The sequence below is a fragment of the Indicator indicator genome, chromosome 6 (assembly GCF_027791375.1).
Source record: "Indicator indicator isolate 239-I01 chromosome 6, UM_Iind_1.1, whole genome shotgun sequence".
In the NCBI taxonomy this organism is placed as follows: domain Eukaryota; kingdom Metazoa; phylum Chordata; class Aves; order Piciformes; family Indicatoridae; genus Indicator; species Indicator indicator.
In genome coordinates, this window is record NC_072015.1 from 39,321,338 (window position 1) to 39,341,575 (window position 20,238).

The 20,238-nt window shown below is 43.3% G+C and overlaps 1 protein-coding gene across 1 annotated transcript in view; it reads left to right on the forward strand.

Moving 5' to 3' along the window:
• MOCOS (molybdenum cofactor sulfurase) overlaps positions 1-20,238 on the forward strand; it is a 238,669-nt gene that overhangs the window by 170,415 nt on the left and 48,016 nt on the right. The window contains exon 7 of the mRNA XM_054381619.1: positions 17,101-17,217. Within this exon, the coding sequence (XP_054237594.1) occupies positions 17,101-17,217 (117 nt within the window). The remainder of the gene's footprint in view (positions 1-17,100; positions 17,218-20,238) is intronic.

A 20,238-nucleotide genomic window follows, 5' to 3' on the forward strand; every position in this document is an offset into this window, starting at 1 on the left:
ATCAAAGTTAAACCCAATGCTTCCATTATGGTTTAGAGATTGAATGGTGTCCTGTAGTTTGGTCATGTTTATACTCTGCACATTTATGTGAATTCAGTGGTCAGTCTTCAAACTCAATCTGGTAGAGTTAGTTAGGAGAACACAGTTCCAGAAGGCTCCCAGAAAGCATTTTTGGGAACTTTTAGTGAAGGGAAAATTAGATGACATTTCCATCTGACTTACCTACTAATAATGGACTCAGCTTGTATTTCATCTAGTGTATTGAAAGAGAAATGACAGAATGTCCTATTCCATTAAGGATGATACCCCATCTATAATTAGTTACTTAGAATCATAGAATCAGCCAGGTTGGAAGAGACCTCCAAGATCATCCAGTCCAACCTATCACCCAGCCCTATCCAATCAACCAGACCAAGGCACTAAGTGCCTCATCCAGGCTTCTCTTGAACGTCTCCAGGGATGGTGACTCCACCACCTTCCTGGGCAGCCCATTCCAATGGGCAATCTCTCTCTCTGTGATTATAACCAAGCATCCCACCAATTCTGTCTTTCTGACAGGGAATTGCTATGTGCCCATTGCCTATCAGAGGACACAGTGTGGCTTTTACAGGCATTTTGCAGCCTGTAAAAGACAATCTGATTAACTGATTGTGGATAAAACACTATGAGTAGGCTTGCAGAAGACATTTAAGACTGGCAAGAAAGACTTCATAAGTAGACAGTGTCTTCAGAGGATACCAAGCTTACATTTAAGCTTCAAGATTTACATAATTTTCATGATATTCAAAACTGTGAACTAAAGTCCAAGATACTTAGGATGTGAAAGACATGTTGTGAAATACAGAATGTTTCACACTGCCACTGAAAAATGAAAGCAGAGGAAAAAATGGTGTAGAGTCTGGAAGGAAAGCTGTTCTTACCTGCTTCTGTTACTGAAATCCATTTCTCACTCTTGTCAGAGTTTAATTACCAAAGCTAAGAAGATTGTGCCAGTTTAGGCTGGAGGTGAGGAGAAAGATCTTCACCGAGAGAGTGGTTGGCCATTGGAATGTGCTGCCCAGGGAGGTGGTGGAGTCACCATCCCTGGAGGTGTTCAAGAGGGGATTGGACGTGGCACTTGGTGCCATGGCTTAGATAGTCATGAGGTGTAGGGTGACAGGTTGGACTTGATGATCTTTGAGGTCTCTTCCAACCTTCTTGATTCTATGATTCTATGATTAAACACCAACATACATGGGGGCAGTTGTACAAATAGGAAACAGCCACAGTCTCAGGTTCATCCTTGAGTAAAACATTCAGTGCAACACTCAAGATCCAGTGAAGACATTTCATTACAGTGAGAGACACAAATGAAACCACCTCATGATTGCACTTTCAGGGACAGAATTGTTTATGACAGCCTCCTGTCCCAATATATATGATATACACTAATGGACTTCCAGTATCTGAAGGAGGCTACAAAAAAGCTGGGGAGGGACTTTTTAGGGTGTCAGGTAACGATAGGACTAGGGCGATTGGAACAAAACTAGAAATAGATTCAGATTGGAGGTTAGGAAGAAGTTTTTCCCTGTGAGGGTGGTGAGGCACTGGAACAGGTTGCCCAGGGAGGTGGTGGAAGCCTCAAGCTGGATGTGGTCCTGGGCAGTCTGATCTAGTGTGAGGTGTCCCTGACTATAGCAGGGGGGTTGGAACTGGATGATCCTTGAGGTCTCTTCGAACCCTAACAATTCTATGATGCTATGATTCTATGATATAGAACACTTGGAGATTTAGAAGTGATAAGATGTGAGCGAAATAATTATGAAAGCTCACTTGATATTGCTTTTTAATTTAAATGTTTCTTTGTGCTTGTTGAAGGATATCACTGGTTTAGATATAGTAGGTGCCAAGTGGAGGGGGCCAGGCTCTTTTTGGTGGTTCACAGTGATAAGCCAAGGAACAATGGGTTCAAACTTGAACATAGAAGATTTCAGCTCAACATGAGGAGAAACTTCTTTCCAGTAAGGGTGACAGAGCACTGGAACAGGCTGCCCAAGGGGGTTGTGGAGTCTCCTTCTCTGGAGACTTTCCAAACCCACCTGGATGCCTTCCTGTGCAGACTACCCTCAGTGATCCTGCTCTGGCAGGGGGCTTGGACCTGATGATCTCTTGAGGTCCCTTCCAGCCTCTGATATATACTGTGAGACTGTGATTTGGAGTAAACTTGCTTTGTGTACTACATGTATCATTAGTTTAATTGACAGTTTAATTACTGGTTTAATTGCTTTTCTCTAGATGGTGATTAAAACAATTAAAGAAAAGGGAGTTTCAGGCTCCAAACACCAATAGTCATTCAAAAGCTTTGGAAGAGACCTCCAAGATCATCCAGTCCAACATATCACCCTGCCCTAGACAATCAACTAGACCATGGCACTAAGTGCCTCATCCAGGCTTCTCTTGAACATCTCCAGGGATGGAGAATCCACCACCTCCCTGGGCAGCACATTCCAATGGGCAATCATCCTCTCTGTGAAGAACTTCCTCCTCACATCCAGCCTATACCTCCCCTGGCACAACTTGAGACTGTATCTCCTTGTTCTGCTGCTGGTTGCCTGGGAGAAGAGCCCAACCCCCACCTGGCTCCAACCTCCCTTCAGGTAGTTGTAGACAGCAATGAGGTCACCCCTGAGCCTCCTCTTCTCCAGGCTAAACACCCCCAGCTCCCTCAGCCTCTCCTCATAGGGTCTGTGTTCCAGACCCCTCCCCAGCTTCGTTGCCCTTCTCTGGACACGTTCCAGTACCTCATCACCTCTCTTGAATTGAAGATCCCAGAACTGGACACAGGACTCAAGGTGTGGCCTGGCCAGTGCTGAGTACAGGGCAGAATAACCTCCCTTGTCCTGCTGGCCACACTATTCCTGATCCAGGCCAGGATGCCATTGGCTCTCCTGGCCACCTGGGCACACTGCTGGCTCATGTTCAGCCTACTATCAACCAGTACCCCCAGGTCCCTCTCTGCCTGGCTGCTCTCCAGCCACTCTGTCCCCAGCCTGTAGCACTGCTTGGGGTTGTTGTGGCCAAAGTGTAGAACCCTGCACTTAGCCTTGTTAAATCTCATCCCATCTCAACTGCAGTCTTCAGTGTTTAGGAATGTTATGTGTTTATAAATCCCCAAGTCCTTCCTGTCTCTGAAACACTGACAGCAGTGACTCTGCTTCAGTTTGCATCCTTGCCATCCTTTTCTATCAAAGCCTTGCACAGGACTCCGTGAGTTTCCCACATGGATTTTGAATGCCAAAGAGGAGATCGAACAGCTGTAAGGGAATGATGTTGATTTGCATCAATAATAATACACACACCAAAAAAAAAAAAGAAAAAAGACAGTTTTCTTACACATTAGGTCAAAGAGCACAGCTGTGTCTTCTCTTCCATTTGCAGACTTGGAAAAAAGTCAGCATCTCTGCTGTGAGGGATCTTGTCTTGGGTTAACACAGCCTGCTCTCACAAGCTCCCCTGCCCCCACACAGATGGAAGGGAAAATGACACCAAAACCCCCTCTTGGGTAAAATAAGGAGTTTAATGAGATCAAACACTCTACAACTACCTCAGCAAAAGTAAAAGCAGCAGCAGAAGCCAGCAACAAAATGGTTCCCCCCACCCAAGCCTGCATCAGCCAGCTCAGCAGCAAAGACCAACAACCCGAAACTAGAAACTGGAAGGAACAATCAGAGCAGGAAGCCTCTCATGTTGTAATCTGAGCTTCAAGCCCTGTGATACTTTACTCCAGCCAAGCACTTTCATTTTGAAGCTGGCATGTTGGCAGCATGGCATTGAGTACACATCTGCAGATTCAACTCAACCCATGGCAGACCTTTTGTGCAAATGTTAAGCTTTTCTCTTTGATCTGATGGGGAGAAGAGAACTGTGAAATGTTCTTCATAAATTCAGTAGATAATTGCAGAATAATTGTATCATCTTTCCACATGTCATTCTGCAAAGTCAGTTTGGGAGCTGAAAGAGGAAAAAGGGGTAAGAAGTGGAGGAGAGCAGATGAAATTTCACCTGAAACCTTTGTTCAGTTCTATGCCCTTGAGAGCTCATACCTCTCAATTTGGTGTTTTCTGCCTGCAGTGAAAAACTGCACTTCCCTTATTAACCATTTTTTCTTTTTCACTCTGAAACAATATTTTTTTTCTACTGTGTTTCATGGGCTGAAAAAAAAAAAAAGTCAACAAACCATCATAACTATCTTTTGAAAAATGGCCATCATTTCAGCTATGGGTTACCAGCTCCCATTTCCCAACTTGCTTTTTCAGCTTCTTTTGCCTGGAGCCTGAAGCTAAGCAGAAGTAGCCTGCTATGATTGTATCACCTGCAAAAGTTCCCTTGGTATCTGTATATACTTGTCATGGCTCCTAAAAATCCTGTCAGGAAAGGGACAAGCATCAGTCCATTAGCAGTCTCAGCCTGCTTGCCTGCCACTCCACACTTGTGTGTAAATAGACAACCTGCTATAGCCTCAATCAGCTGCCAAAGGTAGAGGATGTAAACATTTTGGTTTGCTTAAGGAAGGCTCTTCTGCAGTGTTGCATATGGATGAGTTTTGCCTCTCAAGACTGAGAATCCTGCTTAGATAGATTATGATCAGCTTTGTCTAGGAGCCTACATTAGCATGTCTTGGCTCACTCTCATCAACCCAGACAGAGTGCAGGGAGGTCTAGACTTCAAGCATCTTTCTTTATCCATTTCTCAAGAAAAAAAAAAAAAAAAAGAAAATCAACACTTCTCTGCAGATAACTCCCAGTGTGTGTTCCTTCAGTAAAAATCTATAATGCAATTTGATGACTGCTTTTATTGTGGCTTCTGCCCACTGTCTCTCCCATCTTCCTTCTATCTCAACCTCCCCGGAGTTAGTGTAAGGAAAGATTCAGTGAGAGCTTCCTTTTTCTTCAGTGATGTGTTAATAAATTGCTTACCTAGATTAGTAACCAGGACCTGACAATGGCCAGGTGAAATCTCCTCCTTCTTCTGTAGTCTTTGAGCATTGCCTTGAAGGATTTAGTGTCTCTTTCCCCCACATATTCTAACCTCACAGGAGCTGAAGTGGAAATATGTTAAATATTGGCAAATCTCTCAAGTGATGTATGCATTTGTATATACACACATCTGGTTGAATACATATTAACATCACTAGTTATTGTTACATGATAAAGGGACTGTGCAATACCTGCAGAGGGTAAATTTCTTAAAGTAATTGGTTTTTTTCTGTCTTAGATGGTGCCCTCAGTCTCTGTGGTAGATCAATTCCAGTGCACTGGAGCACTGGTATATAGGTGGAAAGTGGGAAACAAGGAGCTACAGCATTTCACAGGATGCTGTTAGCAGGTCAGTTCGATCAGATTACTGACCAAAGCCTGGTAGTAGTTACCAGGACTTCTTTAGAAATTCATACCGTGTCCCTACAGGCAAAAGCGGTTTGCAGTTAAGCAACAATGAGGGATAATTTCTACTTTATTTAATCTATGTGAAACAAATCTTCATGGAAAGTTTTTAAGCAAGTGATCTTTGTTGTTCTTCAAACCTTAATCCTTTTATATTTTTTCCATCTGTTACTCTTTACTTTTGTGGTGAAACAATCATTCAGTTCTGCAGGTGAAGAGCAGCAGCATTTGTTAATTCCAGCTAAGGATATCTGTGCAGGGACAGTCCAACAACTTTGAGTCACTTACACTAATGCTTTTAGAAGCATATCCCCTCATTATATTTATTCTGATGACTCAGGGAGATAAAAAAGTTCTTAACATGCTTAATGGGATTTTTGGCCATCTTCCCAATAGCTACCTCAAAATTTCTGGAGTGATTATTCATTATTGATTTCAGCTATAGATTTAGTCATCGATTTCAGGAAGCCGGAGATGGCAGATGGAGCAGCACATTAAGAATGCAAACAGGACTCCAAAGAGAAAAATATTGCTGTGAAGATTCCTATTGAACTTCCACTAATTTCCATGCTTCCAATTAGTTTCCAATTGCACTGTAAATGTCTGGTAAGTAGGGAGATAGCAGCAATGCAGCAAACCACACTGCCTTGCCAATAAGTGATGCCTTATTGCTTCAAACTGGCAAGAAATGCCATTACAATCTGGATCTCTGCTTCCAGTGGCACTAGCCACTGAACACCAGCCCTTACAACAAGCAGCTCTCTAGAGGGGGGATTACTGAGTGGGCATTAGGAGATGGTGTACTCACAGAATCACAGAACTAACCAGGTTGGAAAAGACCTTTGAGATCATCAAGTCCAAACTATCACCCAACACCATCTAATCAACTAAACCATGGCCTCATCCAGTCTTATTTTAAACACTCTCAGGGACAGTGACTCCACCACCACCCTGGGCAGCACATTCCAATGGCCAATCTCTCTTTCTGGGAAGAATTTCTTCCTAACATCCAGCCCCAACCTCCCCTGACACAGCTTGAGACTGTGTCGTCTTGTTCTGTCACTGGTTGCCTCCCTTCAGGCAGTTGTAGACAGCAATAAGGTCTCCCCTGAGCCTCCTCTTCTTCAGGCTATACAGCCCCAGCTCCTTCAGCCTCTCCTCACAGGGCTGTGCTCCAGACCCCTCCCCAGCTTTGTTACCCTTCTCTGGACACATTTGAGCAACTCAACATCTTTCTTAAACTGAGGGCCCTAGAACTGGACAGAGTACTCAAGGTGAGAGCCTCAGTGTGATAACAGCATGCCTAGTCAGTAGACACTAAAGCTCTCTTCTTGCCAAGGAAGTGGTGGCAAAATACATGCTGAGTTGTTTCTGTAACATCTCATTGTGGGGGGACAAAGGTGTATGTGAGATAGGACTCTTGAACATGTCTGCAATTATACTGATCAACCTGGTCAAGGTTAGAAAGCTCCGTGAAAGCCCAGACTGCTGCCTGACACTGCTTCTCTGGAGTGTCCTTGCATGTTGCTAAGGAAACTGAAAAGGAGAGAAAACAAAAATCCTCATCGTTGTTCCAGTGAAAGAATCTCTGATGAATGACTGAGTCTAAATATTTTCTGTTTAGTAACAAGAGCCAAGTGTGGCTCTAAATGAAAGACTCTTTTACACAGAGAAATGTGAAAAGAAACCCCATGGTAACAGCAAAAGCTCTACACTTTTCACATCCTCTGCTGGGCTTCTTTCTTCTTCTTCTCGGTAAAAGTGGATAAGCTGCTTCTGAATGTGGGCAATGTGCAGTTTCAGTTCACCATCTAAATCTTTTGAAGACAAAGACAGTCTAGCTCCACCTTCTGTGTGACCTTACTTGCATCTTCCTGTCCCCCACACAAGTCCTGTACAGCCCCCTGTATGGATGTAATTAAAGTAATATTTCAACACAGTCCGTCATGGAATCTTAACAATCCAAGCTCCCTTTGATCTGTTATCCCTGTTTTCAGTGGATAAATACAGACAAAAGAGGATTTAAGTGATGCAAGAGAAAGAGGAAAAGGTGGAAAGGGTTTTGACTGAGACATGAATTAAATCTCTGTCAGCAGATTTTCAGTATCATTCACTGCGCATTTTTGTTAGTCTGCTCCGATCCCCTTTAACCCTTCTTGTGATGAGTTATGCCTTAGTCTTCTATCTTGTTTGCCTCTGATGTCTACTCCTCTGACTAGTACCAGTCTGACTCAAAGCCTTTAGCCAACCAAATAGCTAGGGATGCACAATGAGATGCAGACCTTTTTCTATCACTCACAAGAAAAAGCTCTGTCGAAGTCAGGGCTCGGAAGCCACAGAGGACTTTGGTTGCTTTGCTTTGCTTTTCTTCCCACAATCTGTCCTTGCCCTGAGTCATTTTAGCAAACCACACTTCCATTATCACTGAATACAATTTTTTTTTTAAAAAGAACAAGCTAAAATGAAATGCCATGTGGCCACAGAGATGCCAAATCCAAGAAAACAAAGGGGTTTAGCCTGCTCCTCAGACTGTTTAGTTTCAAATAGACGAGTCTTGGACTCATGAAGTTTATTTAAGTTTTAGATAAGTCCAAACCCTAATTTATTTACCACATATACTACAAAGAGGAAAAAAAAATAATTTTGAAAACTAGAAAATTTATGGTCGTGCATTAACAATAAAGACTCTGCTTCATTTCTTCCTTATAGCCACCCCATCTCTAAAGTATATTCTACTTTCTAGACCACAGAAATATAGAATCATAGAATCAACAAGGTTGGAAAAGACCTCAGAGATCATCAAGTCCAACATATCACCCAACACCTCATGACTAACTAAACCAGGGCTTCAAGTGCCACATCCAATCCTTTTGTGAACACCTCCAGGGATGGTGACTCCACCACCTCCCTGGGCAGCACATTCCAATGGGCAATTGCTCTTTCTGGGAAGAACTTTCTCTTCACCTCAAATCTAAACTTCCCCTGGCACAGCTTGAGACTGTGTCCTCTTGTTCTGGTGCTGGTTGCCTGGGAGAAGAGACCAACCCCCACCTGGCTACAACCTCCCTTCAGGTAGTTGTAGACAGCAATGAGGTCTGCCCTGAGCCTCCTCTTCTCCAGGCTAAACACCCCCAGCTCCCTCAGCCTCTCCTCACAGCGCTGTGCTCCAGACCCCTCCCCAGCCTCGTTGCCCTTCTCTGGATATGTTCAAGTATCTCAATATCTTTCTTAAATTGAGGAGCCCAGAACTGGACACAGGACTCAAGGTGTGGCCCAACCAGAGCTGAGTACAGGATATAAAGTTATTGTTGGTCCTTAGTCATGGAGGACCTGAAGTTTGCTATGTGTATGGCATTTTCTGAATTAGAACTCCTGCAGAGTGCCAACCCACACATCCTGAATTATGCTGATATTTCTGTCTTACTTCTTTCCCACCCAATTTTACTTGATGTTTGCCTGTCTTTGAAACCAGCAGAGAAAATTATCACATCAACTGCAAAGTTCCTGATAAGTCAGGAACTGAGTTTGGCAATTTCAGCAGATTTCAGTACCAAAGGGGTTTTGAGGAAGAGACCTTATTGTGGCCTTCCAGTATCTGAAGGGGGCCTACAAGAAAGCTAGGGAGGTACTTTTTAGGGTGTCAGGTAACATTAGGACTGGGGGGAATGGAACAAAACTAGAAGTAGGTAGATTCAGATTGGATGTTAGGAAGAAATTCTTCCCCGTGAGGGTGGTGAGACACTGGCACAGGTTGTCCACGGAGGTGGTGGAAGCCTCATTCCTGGAGGTTTTTGCAGCCAGGCTGGATGTGGCTGTGAGCAACCTGCTGTAGTGTGAGGTGTCCCTGCCCATGGCAAGGGGGGTTGGAACTGGATGATCCTTGAGGTCCCTTCCAACCCTAACAATTCTCTGATTCTATGATCACAGTCAGTGATGAATAGTTATAGACTGAAGAGAGATTTACATCCACAACTCCCATTAGTTTAACCCATTGTCAACAGCTAGAGACATAAGAAGGAGAAGATCAGGTTCATCAACACCATGGGAACCTACCCACATATAAATTCTTTCACTGTGATGGGGAAAAAATGCCACTCTTGCAGGAGATCATGCAGTTAAACCAGTTTAAGTATATGGCAACTCAGCCTAAATGCCTTTTTTGTCCTACTAAGCAACTTGGAAACCAGTACTGATTTATTTTTTTTTTCTTCTGACCTACTTCTTATTAAATTGCATTAAACAAGATGAAATATGCATTTGCATCAGCAACAACATTCCACAGTCAAATGCTGGATGACGGAAAGGGCTAGCTTACTTTCTTTCCAATTCCATGCCATGAATCAGTGAATTAATTTACCAGTGGATGTGGAGAGCATTGTCATGAAGCCTATTTTATAACCAGCCATCAGTGTATGAGGTGGAATTCTCATAATGAGCAAATTCATCACACAAAAAAATTGCTCTGAACAAGACTACCTGCCAGTATTGGTTGATGTGATTTGAGGGTTGTTTTTTTTTTTTTTTGGGGGGGGGGGATGCTTCATCATCTGTTATAAAAAGTTCCTTTAGTGACATGAATAATTCTTGCAATACTCAATAAAAGAACATGCACAAGTAAAAAGCACTTGCTTGAATAAGAGCTACAGAATGGGATCCTATGGGAATACCTTCAGTAAGGGGTCCTGAAGAATCCATCCTTCTTAGTGAAAGCTTTCTACTTAATTGATTAGAAATAATGCAAAACTATCTGCTGATTGTAAATATTTACTATCACTTAGTATGTATCTACCTACAGTAGACCTCATTCTCAGATGTATTTTGAGGGAACCTGAAGGCAGAGAAAGGCTTTCATCTTTCAGCTGACCACCACAGAGGCTCTGAAGCAAATAGACAGCAGCAGTCAGTCATGTAGCAAAGGCAGAGAAGTCACTGGTGCAGCTGTGTGACACAGAATGGGAAACTGGGAGACATCTGTGTCTCAGTTTAAAGAGTAAGACAGGCTCTCTAACTCTTCTCAAAGGAGTTAAGGAAAATACTCCACACAAGGATTGGATTGGGAAGTATAAATGGAAGTGCTAGTCATAAACTACATACTACAGTGCAAAACAAGATAAAATACACAAGATCCATAGCCTGGGCTTAACACAGAAGCCCAGTAAGCCAAATTTGCCCCAACCTCCACCAAACCAGGCCAAACCCCCAGGCCTGAAATGCACTCTCCCCATCCCCTTCCCCCATACCTCTCTACCCCTCCCCTCCCCATTTGCCAAACCTGAGTGACACAGCTAAAATCCAGCTCACCATCTTCAGGCCCCAGCCAGGCCACTTGAGACTCAGCTCCCATGCAAAGATAAGGGAGCCAGCCAGCAAGGAGAGACAGAAAGGGAAAGGGGGAACAAAGGGGGAGAACATCTTGTGCTGTTTGTTTTTATGGAGATGCAGATCTTATGGGAATGAAATAAAAAAAGATTGCAATTTTCTGTCCAACTCCTGGACCTTTCTAGCCTCTGGAGGTCTGTAACTTCATGGTTCTTAAAGGCACCCAGCCTCAAACCATAACAATCTGCATCATACTCTTTTAGAGCTGTCTAGTTTCTGAGTGTGAGGTAAAATACCACATATCCAAGAGGGACTGTTGTAGAGAAATGCTTTAAAACCAGGGGGAAAAAGATGCTTCACCTTAATATTTTTCTATTAAAACAATATATAAATTATGATAGTATTTACCAGCTAGAGCACTATGAAAAAAAGCCCTGACTGTGAGCATTTGGCCAGTCTGACAACTCTAAAGGAAGCTAAATGTGCTTAAAAAAAAGTTATCTCCCTAAGGAACAACAAAACCAAAACCGAACTTACTTTAAAAATGGATTTAGATTAACTTCATTCACATAACTTCACTAAACTTTCAGATTAAAGTCTGGAAGTGTGAAAAGCACCTTTTGCTTGTCAAAAATCAAAATGATCTGACATCAGAAGTGTTGGGATGTGAAGTAATCTACAGGGGTTGGCCCACAGTCAGGAGGATCTGAAAGTGATGAATGCAAAGGATCTCTGAGGGGCAAATGGAACTCTAAGAAGTTGTGATAGCTTTATTACCATGTACTCAGCACTGGTCAGGCCACACCTTGAGTCCTGTGTCCAGTTCTGGGCTCCTCAATTCAAGAGAGATGTGGAGGTACTGGAACGTGTCCAGAGAAGGGCAATGAGGCTGGTGAGGGGTCTGGAACACAAACCCTATGAGGAGAGGCTGAGGGAGCTGGGGGTGTTTAGCCTGGTGAAGAGGAGGCTCAGGGCAGACCTCATTGCTGTCTACAACTACCTGAAGGGAGGTTGTAGCCAGGTGGGGGTTGGGCTCTTCTCCCAGGCAAGCAGCAGCAGAAGGAGGGGACACAGTCTCAAGCTGTGCCAGGGGAGGTATAGGCTGGATGTGAGGAGGAAGTTCTTCACAGAGGTTGCCTATTGGAATGGGCTGCCCAGGAAGGTGGTGGAGTCTCTGTCCCTGGAGATGTTCAAGAGAAGCCTGGATGAGGCACTTAGTGCCATGGTCTGGTTGATTGGCTAGGGCTGGGTGATAGGTTGGACTGGATGATCTTGGAGGTCTCTTCCAACCTGGTTGATTCTATGTCCTCACTGAGTGAAATCAGTAAAAAGGATGCAAGATTTCTGCATGTGTTTTGCAAATTCATTGTAATCTTTAAACTCTGAAAGACCAGGGCACAATAGTTTCAAATACCAGATGCAGAGAATCACCAAAGCTTACAATTGGAGTACATTAAGTCCTGTACTTACCATTAGCATTCATGCTTTTGTGCCTTCGTTGATGAACATGTTCCTAGCTCCCAAAAAGTCAGCTGCAGCATTCTGTATTTCATAAGCCTGAGCTCCATTCACATTATTGCTCCTTATGGCAAATTTAAAGATGTGCTTTATCTAAATAAACTTTATTTCCTTGAAATAACTGTAACAGATGTTTTATGTTCTAATTGTTTTGCTATGTGGTAACACTGCAGAGAGAAACAAAGTCCCCAAGTAGCATATTTCTAGGATGAAACAAAATACCAGATAAATTGAAGCATATTTCCAAGGAAAATTCAAGCATGCATTCAAGGGTCAGGTAGATTTTGCTATGCTGTCCTTACCGATTCTTCACTTCATGTCATTGTTTGCAAGACAATGGTGAGAACAGAATTCAATTAATAAGAATTCAATTAATTAAGAGTTCTGGTGAGAACAGAATTCAATTAATACTAAATTTGTGGATGACTTATCTATGTTCCCCTGAACCACAATTCCTTGTATTCCTCTAATGTTCATGCAATTTTCTGTATCATTAATCTTTGTCTACAGTACAGATTGATATATATCACAATTAAAAGTGTTAAATTAGGAAGGGTATTAGGTCAGATGGCTAGAATGAAATTATTCTTCATTAAAGAATGGTAATAGTTTATTTGACAATTTTTTTTTAAGTAATCATCATCATCATCATCACCATCATCATCATCATCATCATCATCATCATCATCATCATCATCATCATCATCATCATCATCTAGCAACTACTTTCAGTTCAGTCAGGGAAGCTTCATTACACTACATGCACTTTTACAAACAAGGCTGGCCCAGGCATGATAGTTCAAAAAACAAAAATGAAAATTAAAAAATATTTTCAGGGTTGTTTTTTTTTTCCTTTGTACAGTGCAAAAACAAGCCCAAACTCTGTATGAATTCAGTAGTGAAGGATCTGTCATCATTTTTCCCTTGCTTGCCATCATTAACAGAAGGATAGCTCCACCCCTGAGTCACTAGCACCATGACAAGCCACATTATGCCAGGATGACAACTTTTCTCATCTAAATGAAAAAGAAGTCAAGAAAATGTCACTGTTCCCAGACTGAAGTCTTCTGGCAAAACAAAGCTAATGACCCCACAACAGCCTTTCTCAACAGATGCCTTTTACTGTAACTTTGATTTGAGAAACATGCTTTGAGCACAGGATATTCTCCAAGGCATTAATCATGCATAGGACTCTCAGGGCTGGTTCTATTCTTTGCTTTCCAAGTCTGGATATACGAAGCTGTTTTGATTGTATCTCTGCTTGAGAACTGAACCATTTTGAACTGAACTAGTGGGACAGAACATATTTAGTGCGTTATAGTGGTGTAGGATTTCTTCCGTGCATACAGCACGTTTTTGTGTGGAGTACCTTGTGCCCGACTCAGAGATGTTGTATTCTAACAGAGTGAGAGCTGAAATCCCCCCACTGATAATGACCAGGCTAGCTCAGTCTGGAAGCAAATGAAAGCTGTATTTACAAGCAAAACTACAACCTAGGATAAAATGCAATGAATATGTACAAATAGACACAATTCACAACATTTACAAATATGTACGATCAACAGAAAAGCACAACCAAGCTCCCTTTGCTTCCCCTGAGGGGACCTCCCAAGGGGCCTCTCCCCTAGGCCAGAAGGACCCAGACTCCCCTGGCAGAAGGCAGAGAGTTAAGAAGCAGAGAGGCTGTTAGACTTAGCTTGCCAAGGTCAGTGTGTTGTCTTCAGCCAGAAAAGAAGAAGAAGCAGCCAGACAGAAGCCCAGCAAGTTGAGAACTCAGACTCTGACTGCCCCAACTTTGTTTTGAGTAGTGGTTCTTAAACATTTCTCTTTCTCCAATGGAAGTGTTTAGAATAATCATTATTTTGCTTCCTTACACCCAATAGTGATTTATTTACATTCTTTCACTTTCTCTGCTTGAACTTTGAGTAGAAAAATTAAAAAGAACAGTTTTAAACCATCACAGATGTCAGAATACAAGGTAACATCAGAAGATTGATGATGTCAGAAGATAAGAAACAGAAGAGAGACTGAATTGTACCAGAAAGTATTTGCTAAATTTATTAGGCTATTATCCTGTACAAAGTGAATTTATGTTTAAAAAAAAATATCACAATATTACAGTATATCAGATGTTGGAAGGGACCTCAAGGGATCATCAGTTCCAACCCCTCTGCCAGAGCAGAATCACTTAGGGTAGTCCACACAGGAATGCATCCAGGTGGGGTTGGAAAGGCTCCAGACAAGGAGACTCCACAATCCCACCCTGGGCAGCCTGTTCCAGTGCTCCATTACCCTCACTGTAAAGAAGTTTCTCCTCATGTTGAGATGAAATCCTCTATGTTCAAGTTGGAACCCATTGTTCCTTGTCTTAGCACTGTGAACCCCCAAAAAGACACTGGCCCCCTCCACTTGACACCCACCCCTCAGATATTGATAGGCATTGATCAGATCTCCTCTCAGTCTTCCCTTCTCCAGACTAAACAGCCCCAGGGATCTCAGTCTCTCTTCATAGAGATTAAGAGAGATTAAATAGAGATTAAGCCAGTTAGAAAAGTTAGATGAAATGGTTAATTTGGTACCTCAGGCAGACAAAGCATAAGCTCACAGTTAGAAAAGTGTTTAGAGATGGTTGACACTTCCCTTCTTGCACCTTTATGCTGAGCTGTCACTCTATGCTTAGCTGATCCTGAGCTCCCTGCAAGGAGGGTTGTGTCACTGGCATGGTTTCAGACTGCAGCATGGTTATTTTCAAAGCTCCCAGCTCTCCAGGAGAGGAATGAGAGCACAGGGAGATTAATACAGGTTGTGCAAGGTTGTTCTAGAAGCCCGTGAATACAGATAGGATGTGCTAGCTTTCTTGGTACCTTTCTGTCCATCTGCCTGTCCTTTCCTCTACTCCTGAGCATGAATTATCATCACATGTTGTTAAAGAAATAACCTTAGCTGTACCTACTCAGCGGACCCTACCAGCTGCTGTTGTTACTTTTCAAAATCAACACAAAGCATTTTCAGATCCCTTTGGTGTGCTTCCACATTTTCTTAGCTGTGCTAAGAGGATCCCCACGGTGTCCTTTTGTTGTTTCTTAGCTGTGTCATGAAACCATGACCATCCTTATCTATTCTCTGCAATGCCATCCTGTGAGTGCATGCATATGTGTGTCTCCTTCCAAGGCACATATAGGCTTAGGCTTCTATTACCTTTGCAGTTTTTCTCACTCCTTCACATTATTTATTCATGCCAGTTTGTTGTCAAGTATTGTATTTCAGGTGTTGATCTGTTAGAGGGTAAGAGGGGTCTCCAGAGGGACCTTGACAGACTGGAGAGATGGTCAGAGTCCAACATGCTGGCATTCGACAAGTGCCAGGTGCTGCACTTTGGCCACAACAACCCCATGCAGAGCTACAGGCTGGGGACAGAGTGGCTGGAGAGCAGCCAGGCAGAAAGGGACCTGGGGATACTGATTGACAGCAGCTGAACATGAGCCAGCAGTGTGCCCAGGTAGCCAAGAAGGCCAATGGCATCCTGGCCTGCATCAGGAATAGTGTGGCCAGCAGGAGCAGGGAAGTCATTCTCCCCCTGTACTCAGCACTGGTCAGGCAACACCTTGAGTCCTGTGTCCAGTTCTGGGCTCCTCAATTCAAGAGAGATGTTGAGGGACTGGAACGTGTCCAGAGAAGGGCAACAAAGCTGGGGAGGGGTCTGGAACACAAACCCTATGAGGAGAGGCTGAGGGAGCTGGGGGTGTTTAGCCTGGTGAAGAGGAGGCTCAGGGGTGATGTTATTGTTCTCTACAAGTACCTGAAGGGAGGTTGTAGCTAGGTGGGGGTTGGTCTCTTCTCCCAGGCAACCAGCACCAGAACAAGAGGACACAGTCTCAAGCTGTGCCAGGGGAAGTTTAGGTTTGAGGTGAGAAGAAAGTTCTTCCCAGAAAGAGTAATTTCCCATTGGAATGTGCTGCCCAGGGAGGTGGTGGAGTCACCATCCCTGGAGGTGTTCACAAAAGGATTGGACGTGGCACTTGGTGCCATGGTTTAGTTAGTCATGAGGTGCTGGGTGATAGGTTGGACTTGATGATCTCTGAGGTCTTTTCCAACCTTATTGATTCTATGATTCTATGATTCTGCCAGTTCATGTTTTGCAATGAAAACCAGCACAACATGAGGAAAAAGTGCACCAGGGAATTAGTGGACCCAGGTGGTCACATGTAGAAGACTCAAGGAGGTATTTGAGTTTAGTCCCTGCCCTGTCAGATGGCATCGCTCACCTGGGCAGGCTGATTCTTCAAGCGCTTGTGCACCAAAATCCCACAGGTACAGTTTCTGTAATGAGGACTTGCAGTTTCAGATCCTTGGAAAACAAGGGGGGGTTTTTAGCTGATTTAAAAGGTGCCCCAGGCCTTTCTTCCTCTCTGCAGATGCAGTGGTAGGTGACAGTTCTGTAAAGACACTTAATGCCACTCGTTTGCAGGCCTGTAGTCAGCACTACTGACACAAATGAGCCTATTCACATATTTAAAATTAAAGGTGTATCATTAATAGGATAAGGACCTGAACTGCTATGCTCTCTTTGTGTGTGTGTATGTGTTGTGTGCAGTGTCTCTCAATACCAAGGAAATAATTTCTGCTTCCACTACTGTTTGCTTTTTTTCTTTTTTTTATATATAACAAGGTTGAAAAATACCAAAGTTTTATGGGAAAGCTAAAAGCTACAGTTAAGAATTTAGAGAAATAATGTACCTCCAATTGAACTGTACCTTTAAAATGTTGTGTGTTGCTTACCACAACCTCAAAATGTCTGGGTTTTGTTCTTCTCTTATGCCTTATCTCCTGCTGAATTGGGAAGGTGGACAAGATGGCCAGTCTCTACAACATACAGCTTCGCACAGGCTGCTTCTGCAACACAGGAGCCTGTCAGATGCATTTGGGTTTAAGCAACAAGGACATCCAAAGGAACCTGCAGGTTAGTTTCTGAATGAGATCACATGATATATTGCCCATGGGAAACACCAGGACTCAGTGAGTCAGGAGTCATCTTCTGAATTTCCTAAGGATGGAAGGCTTGAAGGGAAGAAGAAATTCTGGCCCTGTATCAAAAAAAAAAGTCTCTGATTATTTAAAAGCTAAAGTAGATGTACCATGTCCAGTGGTTTTGAGTTTCTACTTAAGGAATAAAGCTAAATTTGGTTTATCTTTATCAATGACCTGGCTGAGGGGATTGAGAGTACCCTCAGCAAGTTCCTGATGATACAAAACTGGGGGGGTTGGCTGACACCTGTCAGGCTGTGCAGCATCCAACGTGACCTGGACAGGGTCACGTTTGCCTGCCTGGGTGCAGGCAAACCTCATGAAGTTTAATAAGGACAAGTGCAGGGTCCTACACCTGGGGAGAAATAGCAACATGCACCAGGACAGGTTAGGGGCTGGATGGAGCACTGGAACAGGCTCTCCCAGGAGGTTGTGGAGTCTCATTCTCTGGAGAGTTTCCAAACCCACCTGGATGCCTTCCTGTGCAGACTACCCTGGGTGATCCTGCTCTGGCAGGGGGGTTGGACCTGATGATCTCTTGAGGTCCCTTCCAACCTCTGATATACTGTGATAGTGTGATGCTGTGATCTTTCAACTCAGTTGCCATGTTAAAGAACTAAGTGCACTAAAATTAAGTTCATTGACATGAGATATTGAAACAAAAACATTGGAATGAAATATTGAATCAAAATCATTCAATGGACCCAAAGCAGTATGTGTTTATTTTTATTTCATTGGAACATAGGAACTTAGAATCATAGAATTGTTAGGGTTGGAAGTGGCCTCAAGGATCATCCAGTTCCAACCCCTCTGCCATGGGCAGGGACACCTCACACTACAGCAGGTTGCTCACAGCCACATCCAGCCTGGCTGCAAAAACCTCCAGGCATGAGGCTTCTATTACCTCCCTGGGCAAACTGTTCCAGTGTCTCATCACCCTCATGGTGAAAAACTTCTTCCCAACATCCAATCTGAATTTACCCATTTCTAATTTTGTCCCCCTAGTCCTATCACTATCTGATATTCTAAAAAGTCCCTGCCCAGTTTTCTTGGAGCCCCCTTAAAATATTGGAAAGCCACAAAAAGGCCTCCTCAGAGCCTTCTCTTCTCCAGACTGAACAGCCCCAACTCTCTCAGTCTGTCCTCATAACAGAGGAGCTCCATCCCTCTGCTCATCCTCATGGCCCTTCTCTGGACACATTCCACCAACTCCAGATCTTTCCTGTAACAGGGGCTCCAGAACTGGACGCAGTACTCACAAGAGCTTGTTGGTTCTTGTTGTGATTTGAAATTCCATGCAATGCATACAGACATGAAATGCTGCAGAACAGAAGTTCCTGGGGAATTCATTATTTCTTAAGTACATAATCAGAATGGCTTAGGTTGGAAGGGTCCTTAGAGATGTGCAAGTATTATAGACCTATTGCTGTTGGACGTTACAGTATAAAAGGCATAAGGGCATTGGACAGCAAGCAATAAATGAGAATACACAGTGATTCTCAGACAGTGAAGGAAATTTAAATGATATCTACCTGGATTACTGGTGTGTTAGATTGTTAGAACATGAACGTAAAGAGAGTTTTCAATTTTACTACCATTTTTCCATAAATTGCCACTAAAAGATTTGTAGCAAGATATATCACAAGTAAGCAGGGAAGACTTTGTGACTGTATGCTTGTCACAGTTTTAAATTGCAATAAAGTAATACAGAACAATCCAAAATTTTATTAATAGTGTTCTTCAAAAGATAAAAAATTATGACAGGATGGATGTTGTAGCTCCCTTGTAATTTCACAGAGACATTTAGATAACTTCTGCAAACACATTTATATGCAGGATTGATAGCATGAGTTCTTAAAGGAGAGCTCCTTAATACTTTCCTTGGCAAAATTGTGCTTTGATTTACTGTGGCTATTTCTGTGTTTATAGTTACCTCCTGCAACATCTGTCTAACAGCAGATGAGTGGTGCCTGAATTTTTGAGAGGGAGCAGGTTCCCCAAGGTGCTCTGAGAAAGCTGAAAACCAGCTACTCTTCTGCTGAACTGCAAAATGCCAGATGACCAGATGCAATGTTCTTGGGTGTATTGATGTAGGAAGGATCTTGCTAAGGAATGGGTGGCACCTTATCAGTCTGTATCACGTCAACAAGGCTGAATATTTAAATGAGGAAAAGCCAAACCCAAACTTAGAGACACTTAACATGCCAAAAGTGGTGTGATGAGGTAGTGCAGTCAAGCAGTCCTTATTCTGGAACCTTCTCCTAAGTGCTACTATGTAGGGAGCAGCGTCTTGTACTGAATTATTTGCACATGTGCTTTTGTTTCGCCTTTTCCCAGGGTGCTGACTGTACTCTTCCACCTCTGATGAAGTTTTCCATGTATAAAATGCCTCTGAGGGAAGAATTTCTGTCCTGAAGAGTCCTTGAAAAGTGTGATTAGTTTTCTTAAGATGTTAGGTATCACAGTCTCACAGCATATCAGAGGCTGGAAGGGACCTCCAGAGATCACCAGGTCCAACCCCCCTGCCAGAGCAGCATCACTTAGGGGAGTCTGCACAGGAAGGCATCCAGGTGGGTTTGGAAAATCTTCACAGAAGGAGACTCCACAACCCCCCTGGACAGCCTATTCCAATGCTTTGTCACCATCACTGGAAAGAAGTTTCTCCTCATGTTGAGCTGAAATCTTCTATGTTCTAGTTTGAACCTATTGCTCCTTGTCTTACCACTGTGAACCACCCAAAAGAGCCTGGCCCCCTCCACTTGACACCCACCCCTCAGATATTGATAGACATTGATCAGATCCCCTCTCAGTCTTCTCTTCTCCAGACTAAACAGCCCCAGGGCTCTCAGTCTCTCTTCACAGGGGAGATGCTCAAGTCCCCTAAGCATCCTCGTGGCTCTCCATTGGATTCTCTCCAGCAGGTCTCTGTCTCTCTTGAACTGGGGAGCCCCAAACT